At 47.5% G+C, this 23,793-nt stretch overlaps 1 protein-coding gene across 1 annotated transcript in view; it reads left to right on the top strand.

The window, feature by feature from the left end:
- LOC110215208 (SEC14-like protein 2) overlaps positions 1-23,793 on the top strand; it is a 31,731-nt gene that overhangs the window by 5,433 nt on the left and 2,505 nt on the right. The window contains exons 3-13 of the mRNA XM_020996478.2: positions 4,851-4,894; positions 6,160-6,219; positions 6,357-6,545; positions 7,112-7,120; positions 9,526-9,612; positions 10,707-10,767; positions 11,129-11,212; positions 17,296-17,402; positions 17,488-17,627; positions 17,757-17,926; positions 22,983-23,095. Coding sequence (XP_020852137.1) covers positions 4,851-4,894; positions 6,160-6,219; positions 6,357-6,545; positions 7,112-7,120; positions 9,526-9,612; positions 10,707-10,767; positions 11,129-11,212; positions 17,296-17,402; positions 17,488-17,627; positions 17,757-17,926; positions 22,983-23,095 — 1,064 coding nt within the window. The remainder of the gene's footprint in view (positions 1-4,850; positions 4,895-6,159; positions 6,220-6,356; positions 6,546-7,111; positions 7,121-9,525; positions 9,613-10,706; positions 10,768-11,128; positions 11,213-17,295; positions 17,403-17,487; positions 17,628-17,756; positions 17,927-22,982; positions 23,096-23,793) is intronic.

Below are 23,793 nucleotides of genomic sequence, written 5' to 3'. Positions count from 1 at the left end.
CTGTCCCAATTAAAACAAGTTTAACCCCAGGTGTCAAGATGAAGCACAATTGGAGGGTTCCTCAGCCCAATCGATGACAGGCTGGCCTCAGGTGAGACAGGATGTGCTTCATGCAAGAGCCTCCAGGAGGCTGGGTTTGTCTCTCCTTTGGCAGTGACCTGGGTCAGACGTGGGGACCAGAGTCCTGGGGACACCCACGATGGTCAGCTGAGGTCAAGGGAACGAGGCAGCATGCCAGTGGAAAGAGCCTTCCAACTGAGTTCTGACTGCATCTCTTCCCAGCTGGGCAAGGACTTCCTCCTCTCATCATCAGTTTCCTTATCTGTGGAAGGGGGCTGTTGCTTCTTATGCTACTGGGTCTGACTGATGGCATGTCATGAAGGTGGCACATAAAAGCTGCTATAGAGCATGACTGTATGGGAATTACGTCCCCCCTTCACTCAAGGGATGTTTTTCTCCTGTTGTGGATTGCGGGATGAAGGGGCTGGACTTAAGGGAGCCTGAACAGTTTGGGCCAATCCAATGAACACCCTTAATCTGTAGGAGCTGAGCACGTCATGGGCTGCATTCTGCATGCCCCTTGTGTTCCAGATGAAGAAACTGAGGACAGAGCGAGGAACGAGACTTTATTAAGTGCCCGCCATGTGCCAGACGGTATACTAAGCACTTTACAATCACTGTCTCACCTGACCCTCTCCACAACACGATCAGCCGGCTGCTGTTATTACCCCCATTTTACAGTTGAGGAAACTGAGGCAGATAGAAGTTAAGTGACTTGTCCAGGCTCACATAGCTGCTATGTGTCTGAGACTGGATTTGAACTCAGGACTCCCGACTCCAGGCTCATCGCTCTGTGTACTGTACCCTTGGGCTACCTCGGAAGCAGCTTGCCCAGAGTTACTTAGTGAGTAAGCAAACTGGGGCAGGACAGGAGGGTGGGAGGCAGACCAGGGCTTTTGGGGAGGTCACTTGCCGTCTTAGCCACCGGTTCCATCAGGGCACTTATTGGCTGGGCACTGATTTTCCACAGTTTCATCTGTCTACACCTGGTCTTCTCAATAGAACTAGGAACTATGGGAACCAGCTCATATATTTCTTTTCTATATCCCCCCACTGTGCCCAGGACAGAGCAGAGGATGGATGCCGGCGGAACTGAATCACAACATTAACAGCAGTTCACTGTTCTGGAGGATTCTAAGTGCTTTTCTCATCATTGAAGCCAGAGAAAACATTTTCTTTAGGGTGTAACACCTTAAACATGACGTAGAACCTTCAGTTCTGCAAGCCCAGCCCTGGGAGGTAGGGAGTGCAGGCATCAATAACCCCATTTTACAGATGAGGAAAGGTGGAGCTCCAGGGAGCATTGGGATCTTACTAAAATGACAGGCACCCCAGTGGAGTGGGAAGAATCAGTCGTCCTACCCATTCAAATCCTGCCTTGAACGCTTCATAGCTGTGTGACCTGGGGTGATTCATCTAACTCTGATGGCCTCAGTTTTCTCATCTGCAAAATGAAGATAATAACACTAGTACCACCTGCCTCACAGGGTTGGAGTGAGGGGAAAGTAAAATACTCCATCTAAAGTCCTTTGCAGACCATGGAATCTTAGCATTTCAGGACTGGGTGGACTCCCAGGGGCCATCTGCTCTGACTCAGACCCAGGCAGGAATGTTCCCTCCCATGTATCTGAAAAGGGCTCATTGAGCCTTTGTCTGAAGAGCTCTGGTGTGGGGGAGCCCACCCCATCTCTGGGAGCCCATCCCATCTCGGGGAGCCCACCCCATCTCTGGAAGCCGACCCCTTCTCTAGGAGCCCATCCCATGTCAGGGGCCATCTGCTCTGACTCAGACCCAGGCAGGAATGTTCCCTCCCATGTATCTGAAAAGGGCTCATTGAGCCTTTGTCTGAAGAGCTCTGGTGTGGGGGAGCCCACCCCATCTCTGGGAGCCCATCCCATCTCAGGGAGCCCACCCCATGTCTGGGAGCCCACCCTATCTCTAGGAGACCATTCCAACTCTAGGACCCTGACCCATCTCTGGGGAGAACACCCCATCTCTGGGGAGCCCACCCCATCTCTGGAAGCTGACCCCTTCTCTGGGAGCCCACCACATCTTTGGGAGCCCATGCAGAGCCAGCTCGTGTCCTGCTAAAAGCCCACCTTCTGTAGGGAGAAGCCTTTCTTGATCCCCCTTGATTCTAGTGCCCTCCCTCTGTGGATGGCTATAGCTGTTTCGTGTGTTGTCCCCCCCATTAGACTGGGAGCTCCTTCAGGGCAGGGACTGTCTTTTGCCTTTCTTGGTAGCCTTAGCATGTAGCACAATGCCTGGTATATAGTAGGTGCTCAATAAATGCTTGTTGGCTGACTGACACCTTCTGCTTCTGTCCTCCAGAGCCAAACAAAACAAATCGAATCTCTCCCAGGACAGCCTTTCACAGTGATCATACCTCCCCCCCCCACCAAAATCTTCTCTTTTCTGGCTAAACACGCCCAGCTCCTCCACATGACGCTCATAAGCCAGGCTCAAGGTGCTTCCCCATCCTGGGTCTCCTGTGGATACCCTCTCTCTAGCTCATCAACATCTTTCCCAAGCTGCCCACACTGGGGCACCATACTTCCAGTGCAGACCTAGCTAGGTGGAATACGGAAGGAGTGTCTCCTCCTCGTTCCTGGAATGCCCAAGATTGTGCCAGCGTCTTTTGGCTGCCCTTGGACTCATAGAGCATAAATCCTAACCGAGATCACTGACAATGACCCAGCAACCCCGATGCCCATTCTTTCAGTATCTGAGGATGGTGGCCGTCTGTGCCAGGAGACACGAAGTCACCAGGAGCTAGCTTATCATTACGTGCTGCCCGACGATTTTATTCAGTTCTCTATTGACCCTTCTGGTCCGTGCTTTCCAGGGCAAGGGAGAGAAAACAGAAGGAAAACAAGACATAAGAAGCACCGTGCACTCTGTTGTTAGCTATCTCTGACCCACCCACCCCAACCAGCAGGTCTGTCACTTTTTTAAACCTTTCCCCCCCAAGTATTGCTTTTAAAAAGAACCGTCCTCGTCCCTAGCATTCCTCACCAGCCTAAAATTATTCTGCTTCTGAGCACTCCTGACGTTGTTCCTAGAGCACAGTGCCACCATTTTTGTGTTTGCCTTCTGTTGCCTGCCCTTGCTGCCAGGCCTTTTAGGAATCTCAGTGGGCTGATGGGCTCCCTTGGCAAGCTCATCAGTGCCTTTGGTCCAAATGCCTCCTCTTCCCTCCTCAGCAGCCTTGTTTCTCTTTCTTTCTTCCCATTGCATTCCTCAGAGTTCCCCAGCCTACCTCAGGGAGTTCTCCCCATAGGATTCTGAGGCTTTTCCTCTGAAGTCTTGGGAATCTGTCCTCTCTGAATAAAGGATACACCTCAGGCTGCACCTGCCTGGCCTTTCCTGCCCTCTCACAAACTCTGAGTGTGCCTCAATGTACTTACCCATAATTCCACTCTAGCAAGCAGCTCTTGTAGTTGGTGAAAATCACAATCGTTGGTTCCTCTATATTGCGAAGGATGACATTTTCATCTGGGCAAGCCATCATTAGCCTGGCACATAGTAGGGCCTCATAAATGTTTATTGGGTTGGATTGGAGAGAGAACTCCCACAGATGTCTGGATAACAGAAACATCCCCTCACAACAGGACTGTCACGAAACCAGTTCAGCAATGAGCATGCTCAGGCTAAGAACGCACCCCGCTAGACGTAGCTCTTAGAGACAGGTGGTTGGAAAGAGAGAAGCCAGAGAATGAAGGACTGAATGAAAAGGCCCTGAATAGGCATCTATTATGGATGAAGCACTGCCCTAAGCTCCAGGGATTAGAAAAATAAAGCGAAGGTATCCCTGGCCCTCAAGGAGGTTACGTTGTAAGGGAAGAAACAGACAGCACACATAGGGAAGTGATGACTTGGGAGGGGAAAGTTACAAGGATGGCGAATGGGACTATAGGGGAGAAGATTGACATGCCCCATCCAGGGGCAGTGACACAGTGCATTTGATCACGGTTCTAGAACTGGGGTGAGGTGGGAAGGAGCAAGGAAGGAAGGAGATATGTCAAATACATTGTAGCAAGGTGGGTGACTAGTGAGAACAGAGCTGGGGGTCGCGAGGGCAGTGAAGAATGCCTGGGATCTTCCTGAAACGGTGAGGCAGGTGAGGGACTGACCAGATCAGTGAAGCCCCAGGATAAAACAGAGAGGAAAAAGTCCAAACCTCCAGGACAATCCTGGGGTCCAGGAGACCCTTGCAAGGTGTCCAAGATCAAAACAATTTTCTCAATAGTACTAAGATGTTTAAAACATCTAACATGGTAAATATTGATAGATATAAATCACATAAGCAAAAACTCTTTGGGTGTCCCTAATAATGGTTAAGAGTTTAAAGGGGTCTTGAGACCAAGAAGTTTGGGAACCATTGCTCCAGGGCATGGCCTCAGTCTGCGTGGCAAAATGATGGGGAATAGAGACTGGATAAGAAGGAAGTGAGTCACCCCTCCCCTCCCCCATAGACATTGCTTTTGGAGGAACTTTGACGGCCAGGCAAGGCTCTCTTCCTTTGGGAAAACTCAGCAGACTTTGCTTCAGCCTCACTAGAACCCATGTATAAATCTAGGCACTTACCTGTACCCCAATTTCCCATGATTCAGGGCTCCCAGCATTCCCTAAAGGCCTCCATTCACTTCAGGCTTCATGGGGTGAGGAATGGGATGTGCTGAGGTATTGGTGGAGAAGCTGGGCCTGGGTCTCCCTGGGCAGGAGGGGAGGAGGACCCTGCCCAGAGGTGGCCTGCCCCAGGCTCCAGCCTGATCTTGGCTTTTTTGCAGCTCGAAGTTTTGACCTGCAGAAATCTGAGGCCATGCTCCGGAAGGTGAGCCCCCAGCCCTTTACTCTCTTGGACCCCAGGCCAGAGCAAGCAGATCCTTGGCCTTCTCACCTCTTGCCGAGTTTTTCCCTTTCCTCCATCTCTCCTTCCTTTCCAGCTTCAGCCAATACTCCTGTCCCACTAGTGGCCTTCCAAAGGCTCAGAATCTTTCTTCCTGCTCCCAGCTCTCCTCTTAGGGTGGGATGAGGCCCAAGTAAGGGTGCCCAGGTAGGGGGTGCCCAGTGAGGGAGTGTCCAGTTAGAAGATGCTCAGGATGGTTCTTAGTAGCCTCTGCCCGGGCCATGGTGGGAGACCTAGCACACCAAGGGGAGGGGGCAGGGGTATGGGAGGAGACCTGGACTGGGAGCCTAGAACCCCCGGTTCCAGTCTGCTGCCCACCCACTTTTTGGCCTTGGCCACACATCTCAGAGTGTTGGCTGCCTCATCCGTAATATGAGGTGGTCGGACTAGATGAGCCACATGCATTGGAAAGAATTTGGTATCCAAGGACCTGGGTCAGAATCATTGCTCTGCTGTTTCCTTGCCATGGGACCTTAGGAAAGTCACTTCCCCTCCAAGGGCATCAGTTTTCCCAACTGTACCACGAGGGAGGTGAATCAGCTGCCTTCCAGCCCTGATGTTCTACTTCCAAAGGTTTTCTCCACTCTGACATCTTGTGTTCTCGGGGTGGGGGGGAATTATACCATTATTCATTTTTAATATTCATTTTTAAAAATTGGGAGTTCCAAATTCTCTCCCTCCAATTCCTCACTCACCCATTGAGGAGGCAAATGGCATGATATCGATTACGCAGATGAAGTAATACAAAACATATTTCTATATTAGCCATGCTGCAAAACAACAACAAAAAAAAAGGCAAGGAAAATAAGATTTAAAGAAGTCTGCTGCAGTTTGCACTCAGATTGATCCATTCTTTGTCTGGAGGGAGAGAATATTTTTCATCCCGAGTCCTTTGGAATTTCCACCTTATGTTCTACAGTCCTTTTCCAAGATCCTTCCTAGCTCTGACATTCCATGTTCTAAGGTTCCTTCTAGCTTTGACATTCTAGGTTCAGAGGTTTCTCCCACATCTGACACCCCATGTTCTAAAGCCCTTTTTTGAAGATTTCTCCCAGCTCAGACACTCCCTGTCTCAAGGTCCTCCCAGCTCTGACTTGCTGTCATTCTGAGCTCTGCTCTTTACATCCGACCCTGGGGCTGCCTGAGTTTGAGGAAGTCCTGGCTCGGTACCATCCCATTTCTCTTGGTAGCACATGGTATTCCGGAAGGAAGAGGACCTGGCCAACATCATGAACTGGCAGCCCTCTGAGGTAAGCCTAGATCAACCCCCTACCCAGAGCCCCAGCCCCCAGCCCTGCCTGGCTCTCCTCCGGGGTCTGGCTGCCTGGTCTGTACCATTGGCCTCGGGGCCTCTGAGGGCCATCGAGGCTGCTTCCTCTGTGCCTAGGCCCTCCAGTTATATGACACAGGCGGCTTGAGTGGTTATGACCGAGAGGGCTGCCCTGTGTGGTTGGACGCCACTGGCTGCTTGGATCCCAAAGGGCTGCTTCTGTCCAGCAGTAAATCAGCAGTGATGAAGAAACGCATCCAGATCTTGACGTTCCTCCTTCAGGAATGTGAGCTACAAAGTGAGAAGGTGAGAGAGGAAGGGGGAGGGGTCCTGAGAGGAAAGAGAGGGAGAGAAATCCCTGTGTCTCAGCCCGCTGATCCTGGGGCTCAGCGTGACCCACTTGAGGCAGAGAGCAGCTCTCAGATGGCTAGAAGGGACATGTCTTTGAAGGCATTTTTTTCCCTTCTGTGACCCTGGTATAGGAGGGGAGGCATCAGCTGGAAAGGACCCTGGGTTTAACAGCAGGAGACCCGTGTTCATATTGTAACAGTTTCAAAAATGAAGGTAGACTGAGGCACCAAGTTCCAAGCATAATCCATTTATTAGAGAAGTATGAATTTATCAATAAATAGAATCGGAGCTTCCCAGCAAAGCTCTGACCCAATTATAAAATTAACAATACCGTTTATAGTTTGAGGGAGTACGAGAACAGGAAAGCTAGCGTCATAGATGGAAGAAAATGTGACTGGATGGAAATGGGGAATGAGGACAAGCAACAGCCCCTTTCTCCCCTCCTGTGACTAAGAAACACTCATTTGAGTCCAAGTGCCCCTGCAAGGACAGAGAGCAAACCAGACATCTAGGAAGGATAGCTTGGTGCTGTAAAGATACTAGACTGGACTCCCTGGTGCCCACTGCATCCTTCAACAGTAACAGACTTCTTTGACACAAGAATAGAGCAACAATTAACTGGAGAGCTGGATTTCCAAGGTTAACTCATCATAGCCAGCTCAATTTCTATTTATATTTAGTAGTATTTTTAGGTAATTGGGGTTCAGTGACTTGCCCAGGGTCACACAGCTAGTGAGTGTCAAGTGTTTTGGTCTGAGGTTGGATTTGAACTCAGGTCCTCCTGACTTCAGGGCTGGTGCTCTATCCACTGTGCCACCTAGCTGCCCCAATGAGCTCAATTTCTGAATTATGTTCAGAGACTGGGCAGTGACAGGACAAAATGAATGAGTAACCACGCCTGAGGCAGTTGCGGGACAAGATCAATTCATCAGGAATAGGATCAATTCAAAAAAGACACAGAGTCAATGTGATCATTTCAATATTCTGGTTATGCAACTTCCTAGCTGTGTGACCCTGAGCACAGAAGCCTGGGAGACTGGAAATCAGTTAGTCAGTCAGTGAGCATTTAGTAAACATTTCCTCTGTGGCACTGTGCCAATCACTCATAATGCAGACACAAAATGGTAACAGTCCCCATCCTAAGGAGCTTGCATTCTAATGGATAGAGATGACAGCTGATGAGGTCACTCGAGAAAGAACATAGGCAGAGAAGGGGACCTGAAACCTAGCCCTTGAAACCACAGGGTGTAGGACATGGGTGTTCACCTCTCCCAGGAGACTGAAAAGGAGCAATCAGACAGGTAGGAGGATCTAGGAGGATCCAGGAAGGAGGAGAGGATTGTAAACAATGTTGAGCAGTGTGGGAGAGACCGATGACTGGTAGTTGAGAGACCGCAGGTGTCTAGAGAGAGTGGCTTCTGTCGAGGGATGAAGCATGATGGCAGCTCGATTATGAGTATAACCCAAGGAGTGTCTAGGCAGCTCTGTGGCATTTTGGGAAGCAGGACTTCCTTCCATGGAGAACTTGGGACCTGACCTTAGCCTTGAAGGAAGGGAGGGATTTCAGTAGATGGAAACTGAGGGAGAAAAACAGCAGGCATGGGGGTGGCGTGAGCATGTTTAGTACAGAGGCTGTAAGTATGGTGATCCAGTTTGTCTTCAACAGAACAGGATGAGCTAAGGCTGGAGAGATTAGAGCCAGATTCTAGAACACCTCGAATACCAGGCTGAGTTTTGTTTCTTAATCCAAGAAACGGCAGGAAGCCCTGGAGGGCTATTGAGCAGGGCAGGGACAGTGTCTCCTATCCCCTACTGCTCCTAGCACTGACTCACGTGCAGTAATTGCTTCATAAATATTTTTCTAATTGGGGCAGGGGTGTTAGAATTGGCTGCAGTGCCCAAAGGTGCCCTTAGTGCCAACCGCGACCACCTCAGTCCCTTCCCTTGTGCTCTCCTGTTCCAGAGACAGCATCTATTACTTAGCCCTCTGATGGTGTAATATGCTGGCTGGCCACTAGATGGCAGTCCAGTTACCCACGAGTAGACTATTGCCCTCACTGGCTCCAATTCCCTTGTCCCAGTAGAGATGAAGCTGGCTCCCTGGCTCAGTAAAGTTTAGAAGACACCATTTGTTATATATTAAAACTGCCAAAATCCCTCATCAGCTACCTCCAGCCCCCATTTTCCATGGCTAGCTTCAGCCCAGGGCAGCTAGGTGGTGCATTGGTTAGAGCACTGGCCTTGGAATCAGGAAGACTCATCTTTGCTGGTTCAAATCTGGCCTCAGACACGCAGTAGCTGTATGACCCTGGGCAAGTCACTTCTCCTGCTTGCCCTCAGCTTCCTCATCTGTAAAATGGGCTGGAGAAGGAAATGGCCAACCACTCCAGTATCTCCACCAAGAAAATACTGAAATGGAGTCATGCAGGCTGGACAGGACTGAAAAGACTGACCCAAAGCTTCACCCCCTCAGTTGTGACTCCCACACTCATAAGCCTAGATAACTTGCTGTTCAGGACCATGTGCTCATGTGCTGTGTTAACCCCATCAGACAAGCCTTGTAGGAGCACCAGCTAAGATCTGAAAGGCACATTTGAGGCCAGGGTCCAGCTGCCTCTGTCCTCAGGAGGCCCAGAGAGTTCAGTGAGTGCATTCTAATGAGGCCCATGGCTCTATCCACGGTATCACTGAGCTGCAGTGAAGCTCAGGCCCCAGACTCTTGATCCCCAAATTAGGGAACTGGAGAAAATGGTCTCTCTGGTCCCTTCCAATGCTGACTTACCGAACATATGACCTTCCTGCTGGGTGACCTCCACCGTCTCTCCCAGCTCTGAATCTCATGAATGCAGCTCACCCTGGTTGGATGACAAACAGCCAGTCACCTGCCCCTGGCAGATTACCAGGCCTGTCTTTTTGTCCTTACAGCTGGGGAAAGAAGATTGAAACTTTCATTATAGTATTTGACCTGGAGTATCTGGGTCTGAAACACTTTTGGAAGCCAGCTGTGGAAGTCTACCAGGAGGTGAGGAGGGAATGAGGATGTAGGGGTGGGAGAGACTTGGCATCAGCTCAGCTGATCTGGGGGGCAGCCCGGAACCTAGAGCACTAAATCTTTCCCTTCACCCTTAGGGTGATACTGGGGGCCAGGGCTCTGAGTTCACAGCATAGTGAGGCCTTTGGCTAAAAACTTCTACATCAGGGAAAATCAGGCTGAAGTTTTGTGGGGACAGAATACCCCGGGCAGTGGCGGGGTGGGGGGCAGAAAGAGAACACCAAATTGGGAATTGGAAGACCTGGGTTCAAGGCCCACAACTGTGTGAGCTTGAGTAAATCATCTATCTAACCTCTCTGGAACTCAGTTTACTGATCTGTAAAATGAAGGGAATGGTCTCTTCCAGTTTTCAATCCTGTAATCTTGCGGTCTCCAAGGGTCCCTCTTTGGGGATCTAATGGTCTCTCACAAGATGTGGAAGCAAGAAAACTGGGTTGGTAGTTGAAATCAAATATTCTAGATCTACCTTCGCTATTCATTATTGCAAATTACCAAAAAACCAAACATAACTTAGGCTTGAGGGAAGAGAAAACTTTGTAGCAACGAGAGCTGTCCAGAGGTGGAGGGGGATGCCTTGGCAGGTAGGGAGTTCCCTATCCAGCACAGGCTAGAAAGTCATTTGTCAGGGATGCTATAAAGGGGGTTCTTGTTTGGGCACAGGTTGGGTTAGAAGACCTGAGGTCCCAGACGCCGTCTGGGAAGCTCACTACCCAAAACGTCTCTGAGTCTGAATGACTTTGGCCAAGCTCTTTAACATTTCTGGGTCTCAGTTATGGCATCTGTAAAATAGGGTCTTGACCTTTAGAAGCCTTTCCAGCTCTATTTCCTGTAGAGGTATGGACCCCTTCTCAGCTCTGGAGGCTGGAAGAGCAGTAGACTGGGCAGTGATGTCAAGACAGTGACAGGCCAGGCACCGAGAGCATTGGGTCTTCAGTGGGAGCTCTGAAGGGCCCTGGAGAGGGAGTCCTTCTGGGGCTGCCTGGGACTGTCTCCCAGAGGTCTCAGGGAGGTGGGCACTGGCTGACATGAGGAAGGCCATTAGCAGGCTTCTCTTGGCTTTGCAGTTTTTCTCCACATTTGAGAACAACTTTCCCGAGACTGTCAAGTATCTTATTGTTGTCAAAGGTAAGTGAGCAATGGCAGGGCATGGGACAGAATGGGCGAGAGGGCAAGAGGGGCCTGGGATCGATGCAAGGGGGCACCTGCTGGACTTTGCCAGGGTTCAGCAAATGATGGGAACTGTCCCCCATTAGGGTTTGGCATCAACATCCCTAGAACAATTTATTTTATATTCACCTCCTTCAAGGGAGCCCAAGAGCCAGGATCAGCATGGTTGAGTTTCCAAGGGCAATGGTGGGTGATATGAGTCATTTATACCCCAGAGCTGATGCTGGCTGGTTTTATGCTGGCCCAGGGCTGCCCTGACCTTATGCAGAATCATCTTCTCTTTCTGGCTGTAATCTCAAGGTAGTTTTGTCTCTTTCAGCTCCTAAACTGTTCCCTGTAGCCTACAACTTGGTCAAACCCTTCATTTCAGAGGAGACACGTAAAAAGATTTTGGTTCTGGGAGGTGAGTGAGTCCTGACCCTCCTAGCTTCTCTTCAAGGGAATGTTATTGAGTGGATGAAGGGTATAAATCAGAGGTCATCATTTAGGCGATTTTTGACTAGAAGAAATAGGGATGGGTCAAGCCAGACTTGGAAAAGTTTAGTAAAGGATTAGGGAAGAATCCTGAGCCTGGTTGAATTTGTCTTATGCTGATTTGTGACTCCATCTCCTGAAGTCTGACTTTCATGCCTCCCCCTGACTGTAATAACAAAACTCAGCTTCTTCCAGATCCCACCAAAATGTAAAGTCTTTAAAAAAAAAACTATCAAGGGTAGCTAGGTGGCTCAGTGGATAGAGCACCGGCCCTGAATTCAGGAGGACCCGAGTTCCAATCCAGCCTCAGATCAAACACTTGACACTTACTAGCTGTGTGTGACCCTGGGGAAGTCATGTAACCCAAATTGCCTGGAAAAAACCCCAACTATCTACTTTATTAATTTCATGAAACATTTCCCAATTGCATGTATAAATTTTTTAACATTCATTTTTAAAAATTTTGAGTTCCAGATTCTCTCTCTCCCCACCCCTCTTTATACCTGTGATATCATGCAAAACACATTTCCATATTAGCCATGTTAAAAGAAAACAGAGAAACCCCCGAGAAACATAAAGTTTAAAAAATGCTTTTTTCACTGAAAGTGAAGTGTTTTTCATTATATATAATTTAGAATTGTCTTAGATAATTTTATTAATCAGAGTAGCTTAGTCTTTCACAGCTTATCATCACGCAATATTAGTGTTAGTGTGTACAGTTTTCTTGGTTCTGCTTATTTTACTTTGCATCAGTTCATACAAGTCGTCCCAGGTTTTTCTGAAACCATCCTACTTGTCATTTCTTATAGAACAATAGCATTCCATCAAAATCATACACTACACTCGTTCAGCCATTCTTCTTTCTTTCTTTTCTTCCTTCCTTCCTTCCTTCCTTCCTTCCTTCCTTCCTTCCTTCCTTCCTTCCTTCCTTCCTTCCTTCCTTCTTTCCTTCCTTCCTTCCTTTCTTCCTTCCTTCCTTCCTCCCTCCCTCCCTCCCTCCCTCCCTTCCTTCCTTCCCTCCCTCCTCTACATTAGGAATCTTACAATTACACGTGGGTACTCTGCTCAAAGGAATATAAAGTTCTTTAAACTGAGCTCTGGAAAACCAGTCTTTGATAAAGCCCATTGAGATTCAAATGGAGCTACTTGACTATACCTTCAACTCACATCATTCTGGCTCTCCTGATTGGACAATAATAGGTCCCAAGCCTCAGTTGACCATTGTTTGGATTTTATTGGCTCAGAATATGTGTAAAAAGCAATCATTGCTGATCTAGCCAGAAACCTTGAGGGTCTTCCCCTCCCAGATAGATTTTTTTTTTGAGTAGGTAAAAGAGGCCATCTTTTGCCTCATTTCTACCTAGATTAACCAGTGGATGGGTGTTGCCTCAGACAAACTGAGACCTGGGGAAAACCTTAGTTTAAAAAGGCCAACTTCTTCCACTATATCTGGGACCAACTCTAGTCATCCTGGTCTATATCTTGCCGCTGGACCCAGATGGCTCAGGAAGAGAGAGTGATGCTGATGATTTTGCACAGTCCTGCCTCACTTAAATCCAATTCACTTGCAGGTCAAGACATTATCTTCCTGATATCATTGGTTCTCTTGAGAAAGAAGAGTGAAAAACAACAACAATGATGGGGATCCCTTTAATTTCCAATTCTTTCCCACCACAAAAAGATCTACTCTAAATACTTTTGTATGAATAGGTCCTTTTCCCTTTTCTCTGATCTCTGTGGGGTACAGACTTAGTCATGGTATTACTGAGTCAATGAGTAGTACAGTTTTAGAGCTCTTTGAGCATAGTTCCAAATTACTCTCCAGAATGGCTGGGCCACTTCACAACTTCACCAATCGTGCATTTTGTCCCAATTTTTCCATATCCCCTGCAGAATTTGTCATTTTTCTTTTCAATCATGTTAGCCAATTTGATACATGTCAGATGATACCTAAGAGTTGTTTTAATTTGCATTGCTTTAATCAGTAGTGAATTAGAGTATTTTTTTACTTCACTCTTATAGCTTTGGCTTCTTCTAAAATTGCCTGTTCATATCCTTTGACCATTTGTTAAGTGGGGAATGACTTTTATTTTATTTTACAAATTTGCCTCAGTTCCCTATATATCTGAAAGATAAGGCCTTTGTCAGAGGAACTTGCTGTAAAAAAATGTCACCAGTTTTCTGCTTTGCTTCTCATCTCGGCTGCATTGGTTTTGTTTGTGCTAAAGCTTTTTAATTTCATCTAATCAAAACTCACCATTTTACTTCCTGTGGTCTTCTATATCTCTCTTTTTATTGTTGTTATAAACTCTTCCCTTATCCATAGATCTGGCAGGTATATTTTTTACATACTTCCTTAATTACAAGATCACCCAAAGTGTAAAATCTTAAGAACCTACCAACAGACTGTGGGTCTGATGGTCAGGTAGTCAGACAATAAATATTTGTCAAGCACCTACTATGGTGCTAAGCACTGAGGATATAAAGAAAGGCAAAAGACATTCCCTACCCTGAAGAAACTCAGGTTAATACAGGGAGATAGTATACAAACTATTTCACAAAGAAGTTAGAGACAGGAAAAATTGGAAAGAAGCAATAGAGGGAAAGTACGTGGCCATGTTGAATTTAAGATGTCTATGGGACATGCAGTTTGAGATGTCTAATACGCAACTGGAGATCTGAGACTGTGGTCAGCAGAGAGGTTAGAGCTCAGTAAGTAGATTTGAGAATGGTCAACATAGAGATAACAATTGAATCCATGGGAACTGATGAGATCATCAAGTGAAGCAGTATAGAGGGAGAAGGGAAAAGGGTGATACCCAAGGTTAGGGGACAGGGCCTGGATGAAGATGCAGAAAAGGAGACTGAGAAAGAATGGACACATAAGTCAGAGGAGAACCAGGAGAGAGAAGTATCCTAAAAAAATTAGAGTGAAGAGAATATTATGGCTATTGTGGCCAGTGTAAGAGACTGAAGAGAGCTCAGGAAGGATGAGGCTTAAGAAAAAGCCATTGGATTTGGTAGTTGGGACATCATGGGTAACTTTGAGGAGAACAATTCTGATTGATTGATGAGGTCAGAAGCCAGACTGTAGAAAATTAAGAAGAAAGTGAGAGGAAAGGAAGTAGATGATCTTCTAAAGGAGGTTAGTCAAAATAGGAGGACAGATGTGGGATAACAGCCAGCAGGGAGGGATGGATCAAGTGAGGGGTTTTCTTTTTTGAGGATGGGGGATCTAAGGCAGGACTAGATCTGTGACAAGATAAAGGGGCAAGGGACAGAAGAGAAGAGGACAGTGCAGAGTTGAATTGGTTCACCAAAGCATCAAGAAGGGGAAGGGAAGAGAGTGTAGCCAGTGCAGGGATGATGACTTGTGAAAGAACTGGGCAGTGGCCGGGTTGGAGGTCATGGTGAGGGTGAAAGATAGGATTTGGTGTTGCAAGGCAGAGGAAGAAGTGCAATGAAATGGAATTGGGGTCAGAATTACTAATAGATTTGATCAGACAAGAGCATTTCTTAGTTCTTGAACATTGAAGTGGTTCATTTGTGAGTGATCAAATAAGTGAATTTCCTAGTTCTTGAACATGGATGTGTTTCATTTGTGGGTGATGGCAAGATGAAGAGTTATGACCATCTTTGTGTGTGGCTGAGGGATGGTACAGGAGTAGCTCAGGGCAAGTGAACCCATTGAAGAGCTGTGAGGTTAGAGTGTTTGCCAGAGCATCAGTATGTTTGTTGAAGTCCCCTACTATGATGGCAGGAGTTGAGGAGGAGACAAAGGCTGAGGCCTGCCCTAAACTCACATAGGAAAGAAAGAAAGTCACTTGGAGATCTGTACATAGCAGCTACCAGGATATGGATTGGGTACTAGCTATGGATTGAGTGAACCTCAAAGGAGGAGGAGTAAATAAGTGCTAGAGGTAGAGGGAGACCCCGGTAATGGCAAAGGAGATCAACTGTCCCAACTTCCTCATCTCAACCTGTGAGTTGGGGAAATGAATAAAAGGGTAGCTGTAGCTAGAAAGGGCGGATAGGGAGGCGGTGCCATCAGGAGGGAGCCAGGTGAAGGAAGGAGTAAGAAAGGAAAAGATTGAAGATGAAAGCAAGTTTGTTGCCTACATACCAGGCATTCCAGAGGGCACAGTGGAAAGGGTAGGCTGCATTTGGGGACATTTGGGGGAGAGTGTTGAGGGAAATGGGAATAAGGAATCAGGCAGTGGGGGAAGAAGTTCAGAGAGGCTTGTCACTAGGTTGGCCAATAGGGAATAATTTTGGAGCCACAAAAACTCATGAAGACCATCTAATAAGTTGCAAAGAGGTAGGGATCTCTCGTCATGGTTAGAGTCTCCAAAATGACAGAATCATAGATCCTTGAAGGGATTTTGATGCAGCATGGGGTAAGAGAAAGAATAGATTTGGAGTGTGAGGGTGTGTGTTCAAATCCAAGCTCTGACATTTTCCTACCTCTATGTCCTTAGGCCAATCAGTTCAACCTCTCTGGACCTCAGTTTCCTTTTCTGAAAAATGAGGAGGTTGGACCAAATGGACTCTAAAGTCTGTGACAGCTGTAGTTCTATGATCTCATGAAAAAGATATAACTTCCTTGCCTAAGATATTATTTCTGCATATTTGTTTTTCAGTCAGTCAATAAACATTTGTGAAGTGCCAGTTATGTACCAGGCACAGAACTGGGGGTAAGAAGAAAGGCAAAGGATAGTCCCTGCCCTCCAGGAGCTTATGGTCTAATAGGGAAGAAAACCTGCAAACAGCTGTGGACTAACAAAAGTGATATAGGGGATAACTAGGAAATACTCAGCAGAAGAAAGGCACTAGATGAAGAGAGATCAGAAAAGTCTTCCTGCAGAAGGTGGGATTTAAGTTGGGACTTGAAGGAAGCCAGGGATGTCCAGAGGTGGAGATGAGGAGATAGAGCGTTCCAGGCACTGGGTGCCTACTCCAATGCCCAGAGGTGGCAGATGGAGGGGCTTGTTCAAGGAACAGCAAGGATTCCAGTGTCACAAGATAGAAGAATACGTGGGAATAAAGTGTAAGAAGACAAGAAGAGTGGAGGGGGGAGGGAAAAGAAGATTAGGTTATAAATAAGGGCTTTCAGTGTCAGACAGATGATTTTGTCCAGACATGAAAGGCAAGACCAAGATGGTGGAGTAGCAGGAAATGCCACAAAACTTGTCCAAACAGACCTAGAAATGCAATAGACCAAGTCCTACTGGAGAAATCCAGAAAAAGTCACAGTAAATGAAGCCCCACTCAGAATAGAGAGATGTACCAGCAGATCAGTGGACACTGGGCACTGGGTTCTCCACTCCAGCTTTCTGGCAAAGACCATGCACCAGGGCCAGATGAAGGCTCAGACCCACACAGGGCATTTGATGGGGAAAGTTGCCAACGGGCAGCCTTGTTGCCCACTCCCTGGTTCTGGACCACAGATCTAAGGCTGACAGTGAAAGGGACCGATGCACAGGACTAGTGGACCTGCAGAGGGAGGCCCTGTGTTGTGTACAGAGAAAGGAGGGAGTTCAGAAGCAAACAGCACCTCGGGATGAGAGCCGGCCCTGCATTCCAGCACGGAGTCCAGTCTGCAGAGGAAGAACCATGAAAGGAAATGACAAACCACTGCAGTGTCTTTGCCAAGAAAAGCCCAGATAGGGTGAAGAAGAGTTGGACACTGAATGAAAAACCAAACATCATCACATACTTAGAATCTCCCTTAGGTCATCTAAACCTCCAGCGATCATCACACCAACATCATTTAACCAATTACATTCTATTAGCTTTTACAAAGAGCCATTTACTGAGAAGCTGTAGCCAGAACCCAAGAACCCGCATTCCCCCAACACCTGGAGGCACGTTCTCTCCAGTGGAGCTCACTTGTCCTTGGGGAGAACATGCACGGTCCTAAGGACTGGGCTCACTGGCCAGTCTCCCTGTCACACCTGTCTTCTTGGAATTTCTTCCTCCTCTCACTCTAGAACCTTCTCTTTCTCCCATCAGCAAACTGGAAAGAGGATTTGCAGAAATTAATCCACCCTGACCAGTTGCCTGCAGAGTATGGGGGAACCCTAACAGATCCTGATGGGAACCCCAAATACCTGACCAAGGTAAGGGACCCCCAAGGGCACAGAGTGGAGCAGCAGCTGAGGGCAAATTCATCAGGCCAAAGGTCATCATGTTCTCTTCTGGCAGATTAAATATGGGGGCGTGGTCCCCAAGAGATACTACCTACAGAACCAGATGAAAATGCAGTATGAGCATACAGTGTCTGTCAATCGGGGCTCCTCCCACCAGGTGGAGACTGAGATCCTCTTCCCAGGCTGCGTCTTCAGGTAGGGCTCTGTGTGGTCTCCCCTTCCCCAGAAGGGAGCTGTGGGGGCATGTGAGCAGGAGCGTGGGGCACAGGATCCGAGCCAGGGCAGAGCACGTGGCAAGAGGAACCAAAATCTCTCCTTCTGCAGGTGGCAGTTCATGTTGGATGGGTCGGACATTGGCGTGGGGATTTACCTAAAGACAAAGATGGGTGAGCGCCAGAGGGCCAAGGAGATGATTGAGGTGCTGCCCACCCAGAAGTACAACTCTCACCTGGTCCCTGAGGATGGCACTCTCACCTGCACAGAGCCGGGTGTCTGTGAGTGACATATCTGAAAGATCATGGAAAATGGGGGCAGCATCATGAGGAAAGGGGGAGGGAAAATGTCCTGATTTGGAAGGGAAGCAGAAAGTCTGCAAACCATAAGTAGTGAGCTTGACTTCAATTCCAGGAAGAAGTTGGGAAAGGATCATTAAAGGTACACTTGGTGAATATCCAGAAAGGGAGATGAGGATTACAAAGAGCCAGCTTGGCTTCATGGAGAACAAGTTACCAGAGCTTAACCAACCTCACTGCCCTTTTGGACAAGATTACTAAAACAGTCTGTCAATCAATCAACATTTATTAACCACCTACTGTGAACTAGGCCCTGTGCTAAGCACTGGAGATACAAAGAAAGGCCAAAGATAGTCCTTGCCCTCAGGGAGCTCACAATCTAATATGTAACAAAGAAGCTATAGACAGAATAAATTGGAGATAATCAATAGGAGGGAAATAAGATCAAGGGGATGGGCCCAAGGCTTCTTGAGGAAGATGGGACTTTAGCTAAGACTTGGAAGCCAGTCCAGCCAGGAGGGGGATGTGAGGAGGGAGTGCATTCCAGATATAAGAAGCGGCCAGAGGGAATGCCAAGAGTGGAGAGAGGGGGAGTGTTCTATTTGTGGAACAACCAGGAGGCCAGTGTTAAAGGATGGAAAAGGATGTGGGGCAAGGTAAGGTGTAAGAAGACTGGAAAGATAGAAGGAGCCAGGTTATGAAGGACTTTGAATGTCAGAGTTTTTATTTTGATCCTGGGATACCATTGGAGTTGATTGGGGGCGGGGTATGTGTGCATGGGATAACATGGTCAGACCAGCATATTAGGAAATTTATTTTGACAGCTAAATAGACTGGACTGGAACAGGAAGAGATGATATAGAGAGACCATCTGGTAGACTATTAGAATGGTCTAGGTGTAATGTGATGAGGACCTGCACCAGAGTGATAGCAGCATCAGAAGAGAGGAAGAGTCATATTTGAGAGATGTTGCAAAGGTGAAATCAACTTGGTAACAGGTTAGATGGGGGGAGGGGGAAGGGGAGACCTGTAGTGAGAAGTCCAGAAAGACCCCTAGGCTGTGAACCTGAGGGACTGGAGGATGACGCTGCCGTCTACAGTAATAAGGAAGGTGTGTGGGGCAGGGTGGGGGACTCAGGGAAAAGATAACGAGTTCAGTTTTGGACATGCTGAGTCTGAGACATCTATGAGACGCCCCTCTGGAGATCCTGGAAAGATAGTTATGATGTGATGCTGGAGGGTAGGAAAGAGACTAGGGCTAGATATTTAGATCAGGGTATCATCTACATAGAGATGACAATGAAACCTATGGGACCTGGTGAGATCACTGAGAGAGGCAGAATAGAGGGAAAGAGAAGAGGAACCAGGAAAGGGCCCTGTGGGACACCTGTAGTTAGAAGATGTGATCTGGGTGAGGATTCAGCCAAAGAGACCAGAAGGAGGGGTCAGAGAGGTAGGAGGAGAACCTGGGGAAGGTGGGGGGGGGTCCTGAAATCCTAGAGAGAAGAGAGAATTGAGGAGAAATGGGTGATCAGTAGTGTGAAAGGCTGTAGAGAAGATGAGGAAATGAGGATTGAGGAAAGGCCATCGGATTTGGTAACCAAGAGGTCACTGGCAGCTTGGAAGAGAGCAGATGTGATTGAGCTATGAGATCAGAAGCCAGACCCTAGAGAGTAAAAAAAAAACAAAGGGTGGGAAGAGAGGAGAGGAATGTTGTGGATGCAGCTTACCTCAGTTTCACTAATACTAATAAAAAATCTCCCCATATTCTAGCAAATAGAGGCATGTAGGCTAGAGGATAATCCAATTTGGGGTGGGGGTGGGGTGTCCAGAATTGGTTGAATGACTGAACCCAACAAGTGGTTGCTAATGATGCCTCCTGCCCATGGAAGGGGTCTCCAGGGGAGGGATATGGGCTTGGTAGTGTATTCAGTATTTGTTTTCTATCACTGACCTGGGTAAAGCCAGCAGTTATGCAAATGACTGGAGCAAGGAAGGATAGCTAATCCACAGAGATAGCATCCAAGATTCTTGAGAGGCTAGAACAGGGGTGGGAAACCTGTGGATTTCTTCTGTGAAGTTTGGGTTCAGTGCAAGGGCCACATGTGACCCGGAAGCCACAAGTTGCCCACCCCGGGCGAGAACATTGATGTGAATCTAAGAAGAGGCAAGTCAACAGGAATAAATACAAAGTTTTATACCTGGATACAAAGTATCAGTGTCACAGATATAAACTGGGAAAGGCCTGGATACATAGAGGCTGTTCTGAAAAGGATCTGGGGGTTTCAGTGGACTGCAAGCTTGCTAGGAATCAGCAGAGTGTTATGGCAGCCAAAAATCCTCATTCCACCTTGGGCTGCATTAAGGAGAGAGAGCTTAAAGAAACAAAGAGGCCACAGTCCCACCCTTCTTTGCCTTTGTCATGCTTCTTCTAAATTACTGGGTTCAGTCCTGGGCACCACAGTTTAAGATGGGCAGTAATCACCTGGAGAGTGCCCAGAGGAGGCAGCAGGAAGAGCCAGGGCTCTCTATACCCCACGAAGATCAGTTAAAGGACTGGGCATGGTCAGGCAGGAGGAGAGATCAGGAGTGGGGTGGGGAGCAGGACAGCTGTTCTAGTACTTAAAGGGCTGTCACATGGGAGAGGGTTTGTTCTGGGCAGCCCCAGGAAGTACAGCCAGGAGCAATGAGAGGAAGGTGCCAAAAGCCTAGTTCAAGCCAGGGGCCAGGACCAACTTCCTCACCATGAGAGCTGCCCCAATGGAATGGATGCCCACGGGATGGGGTGGGTCCCCCCTCACTAGGGGGTCTTCAATCTGAGGTTCTATAGCTGTTTGTTGGGTATGTCATGGGAGGATTCTTTTGTGTGTGGGTTGGACTAGATGGGCCTGGGGTCTTAATTTCTGTGATTCTGTGATTTGTCCCTACCTTGTTCTAGTGTGAGGAAGTGCCCCTCCAGGCTAGGGCAAGGCCAGATTGCACCTGGGGCTCTGCCCTGGGGCCATCTCTGCTGCTGTTTTCTCTCCCATCTCCACTTTGCTTGAGTACTCCTTCCTCCAGCTTCAAATTTTAATAGTGGAGTTACCTTTTATGTCTTCTGTGTCCACCAATCCATGCCTGGTCTCTGTGTAAATATTCTCCTTCCCTTCTCTTTAATGTCCCCCACCCCAGGCAGGGATTTCTGGCTCCTAGGGTACCTGTGTTGGGCCTTGTAGGAAAGAGAGTTTACCACATCAAGATGAGTGTTGGTGGGGATCTGTAGCTCATTCCAAGTATAGAGGTCAGTATGAACAACAGCACAGAGGTGGAGGAGGGCTCAGATAGGAGTAAGGACTAATGCCTGGTCTTATTTGGTTGGAACATAGGTATAGTGACCCCTCTGGGCTACCCCTCCTCCCACCACATCATACTTGCAATTTCGGTCACCCAAACGATGACACACCCAGGTTCATATTACTAAAACTGTAACTCATGAGCCCCCACTAGTGTGTATTTAACTTTAATAGTCAGCTAGTTGACCAAATTAGCTCACAGCAAAGACATTTATTGAAATGGCATGGCATGAATAGTGGGTACAGAGCATTCATTCCCCCCATCAACCTAAGATGCCGTCTTCCACAAATGCACACAATATCAATAAAAAAGTAATCACATATATGGTGTATTCTAGTGGAGAGGCACACACAGAGGAAATGCATATGGTCAAGGAAACTCACACTACCAGCCCTGAAAAACTCCACATGTGTTTAGGCTCCTTATCTTTTCTTCTTGATATTCTGTAATTGATACTGTTTGTATTCTGAAGCTATGTTCTCTGGGCCTGTTTCCTCTTGGGGATGACATCTCTCTCTCTCTCTCTCTCTCTCTCTCTCTCTCTCTCTCTCTCTCTTTTTAATGGCAATTGGGGTTAAGTGACTTGCCCAGGGTCACACAGCTAGTAAGTGTCAAGTGTTTGGTCTGAGGCCGCATTTGAATTCAGATCCTCCTCACTTCAGGGCCGGTGCTCTACCCACTGAGCCACCTAGCTGCATTCATGGGATGGCGTCTCTTAAAGGTAGAGTCCAGCAGGTAGTGGGTGCTGTGGATAAAGGAGTGAGGAACACTGGAGTTCAAATCTAGACACAAACGCTTCCTAGTCATGTGACCTTCAGCAAGTCACTTCAACTCTATTTGTCTCAGTTTCCTCAACTACAAAACGTATATTATAATGTTGTTTAGGTCCTAGAGTTGTTTCAGAGATTAAATGAAATATTTTTTACATGCCTGGCATATGGTAGGTGCTTAATAAATGCTTGGGGTTTGTTTTTTTCATTGCTCTACTGTAAGAGCTCATTATTAATGGGCCTGGGGGTGAAAGAGAAAAAAATTTCACTGGTGTACTCTGAAAAATGGGCTATGGAGAAAGAAGAGAGAAGCAGAAACCTTCTTCTATAACTATCTTTCTTTGCATCTGCCAGAGATAACTTCCTCCGAGCTGGTTTGTACCTTTTAAGTCCACACCAGAGGTATGGCTGACCTTTCAGCCAATAGCTACCCACTGTATCACTCAGTCAGCTTGATGCAGGACAAGTAGAAACACTTTTCTGCATTGACTCATTCAAGTCTGTAAGGAGAAAACCCTTTGCAAGGTGCACATGGGCCCCCACCAGCTTCACACTCTCTAAAGTCTGTGAATAGATCCCTATACTCATTGGCCATGAGCCACTCAAGGTTGTAGACAATTTGAAAGCTATGAATGCAACACCTCAGCGTGTGAAAGAGGCAAAATCTTTGCACCTCATTGTCTCCATTACCTGCCCCTTTCATCCTGTAATATCCTCAAATGGCTTTGGAGAACCTCAAATGGTGAGGGGTCCCCTGATCGACCCCTTCTTCATAAGATGCTGCAAGGGGAGTATTAGGAAGTAAAGCTTGGCAGGCAGGTTGGAGGCACATTGGGCCTGGCCTTCCATGCTGGTCAGGAGCTTAGGCCTAATTCAGTAGACAGTGGGGAGCTACAGAAGGTATACCTCTCTGCATGTCTGTCTGTCCCTTGCAGATGTCCTGCGGTTTGACAACACCTACAGTCTGGTCCACTCCAAGAAGGTCAGCTACACGGTGGAAGTTTTACTCCCTGACAAAGCCTTTGAAGAGAAGATCCAGAAACTGTAGGCAAGTCTGACCATGGCCACCATTCTACCCCTTCCAATCTTCTGCCCACTGTTTGGTTCTTACTGCTCATGGACTCCACTCTGGATCCCTTTTGTCCTCTGGCTGGCTTTCTCCACCCAGGAGAAGTGCCATGGGGTCTGCCTTTGACCAAGACACTGTGTGGGGATGGGGAGCTGGTAAAAAGTGAGGTGCTTCAAGGTCATTACCAAATATGGCTTAGTGAATGTACACAATGAATGAATGAATGAATGAATGAAAAATCATTTCTTTAGCCCCTACTGTGTGCCAGCTACTGTGTTAGAGACAGGAGACACAAATACAAAAGCAAAATAATTCTTGCCTTCAAGGAGCTCACATTCTATCTTGGGAGATAATTGAATAGGGGAGCAGTGTCCAGAGACGGGATTTCTTTGTTTGAGGAGTCACAGGGATGGTGAGGGGAGCCATAAGGTAGTGGATTGTCACAATCTTTCCATAAATAAAGGATTGACTTGCTTGTCACTACCAGGGCAAAATGTAGAAATTGGAGGCAGAGGAATGATGATACCAAGGTGCCTCAAGATATCCAGGAAGTTTGGACTGGGTTCAAATTCTTCTGACGCTTGTTATGTGACCCTGCACAAGATACTTTACTGCTCTGATCCTCTGTTTCCTCATCTGTAACATGGGGATAAAAATACCTGTAGTACCTACCTCAC

This window comes from Phascolarctos cinereus, unplaced genomic scaffold (assembly GCF_003287225.1).
Source record: "Phascolarctos cinereus isolate Bilbo 61053 unplaced genomic scaffold, phaCin_HiC Scaffold_4;HRSCAF=312, whole genome shotgun sequence".
In the NCBI taxonomy this organism is placed as follows: domain Eukaryota; kingdom Metazoa; phylum Chordata; class Mammalia; order Diprotodontia; family Phascolarctidae; genus Phascolarctos; species Phascolarctos cinereus.
This window is presented reverse-complemented; position numbering and strand designations above follow the sequence as displayed.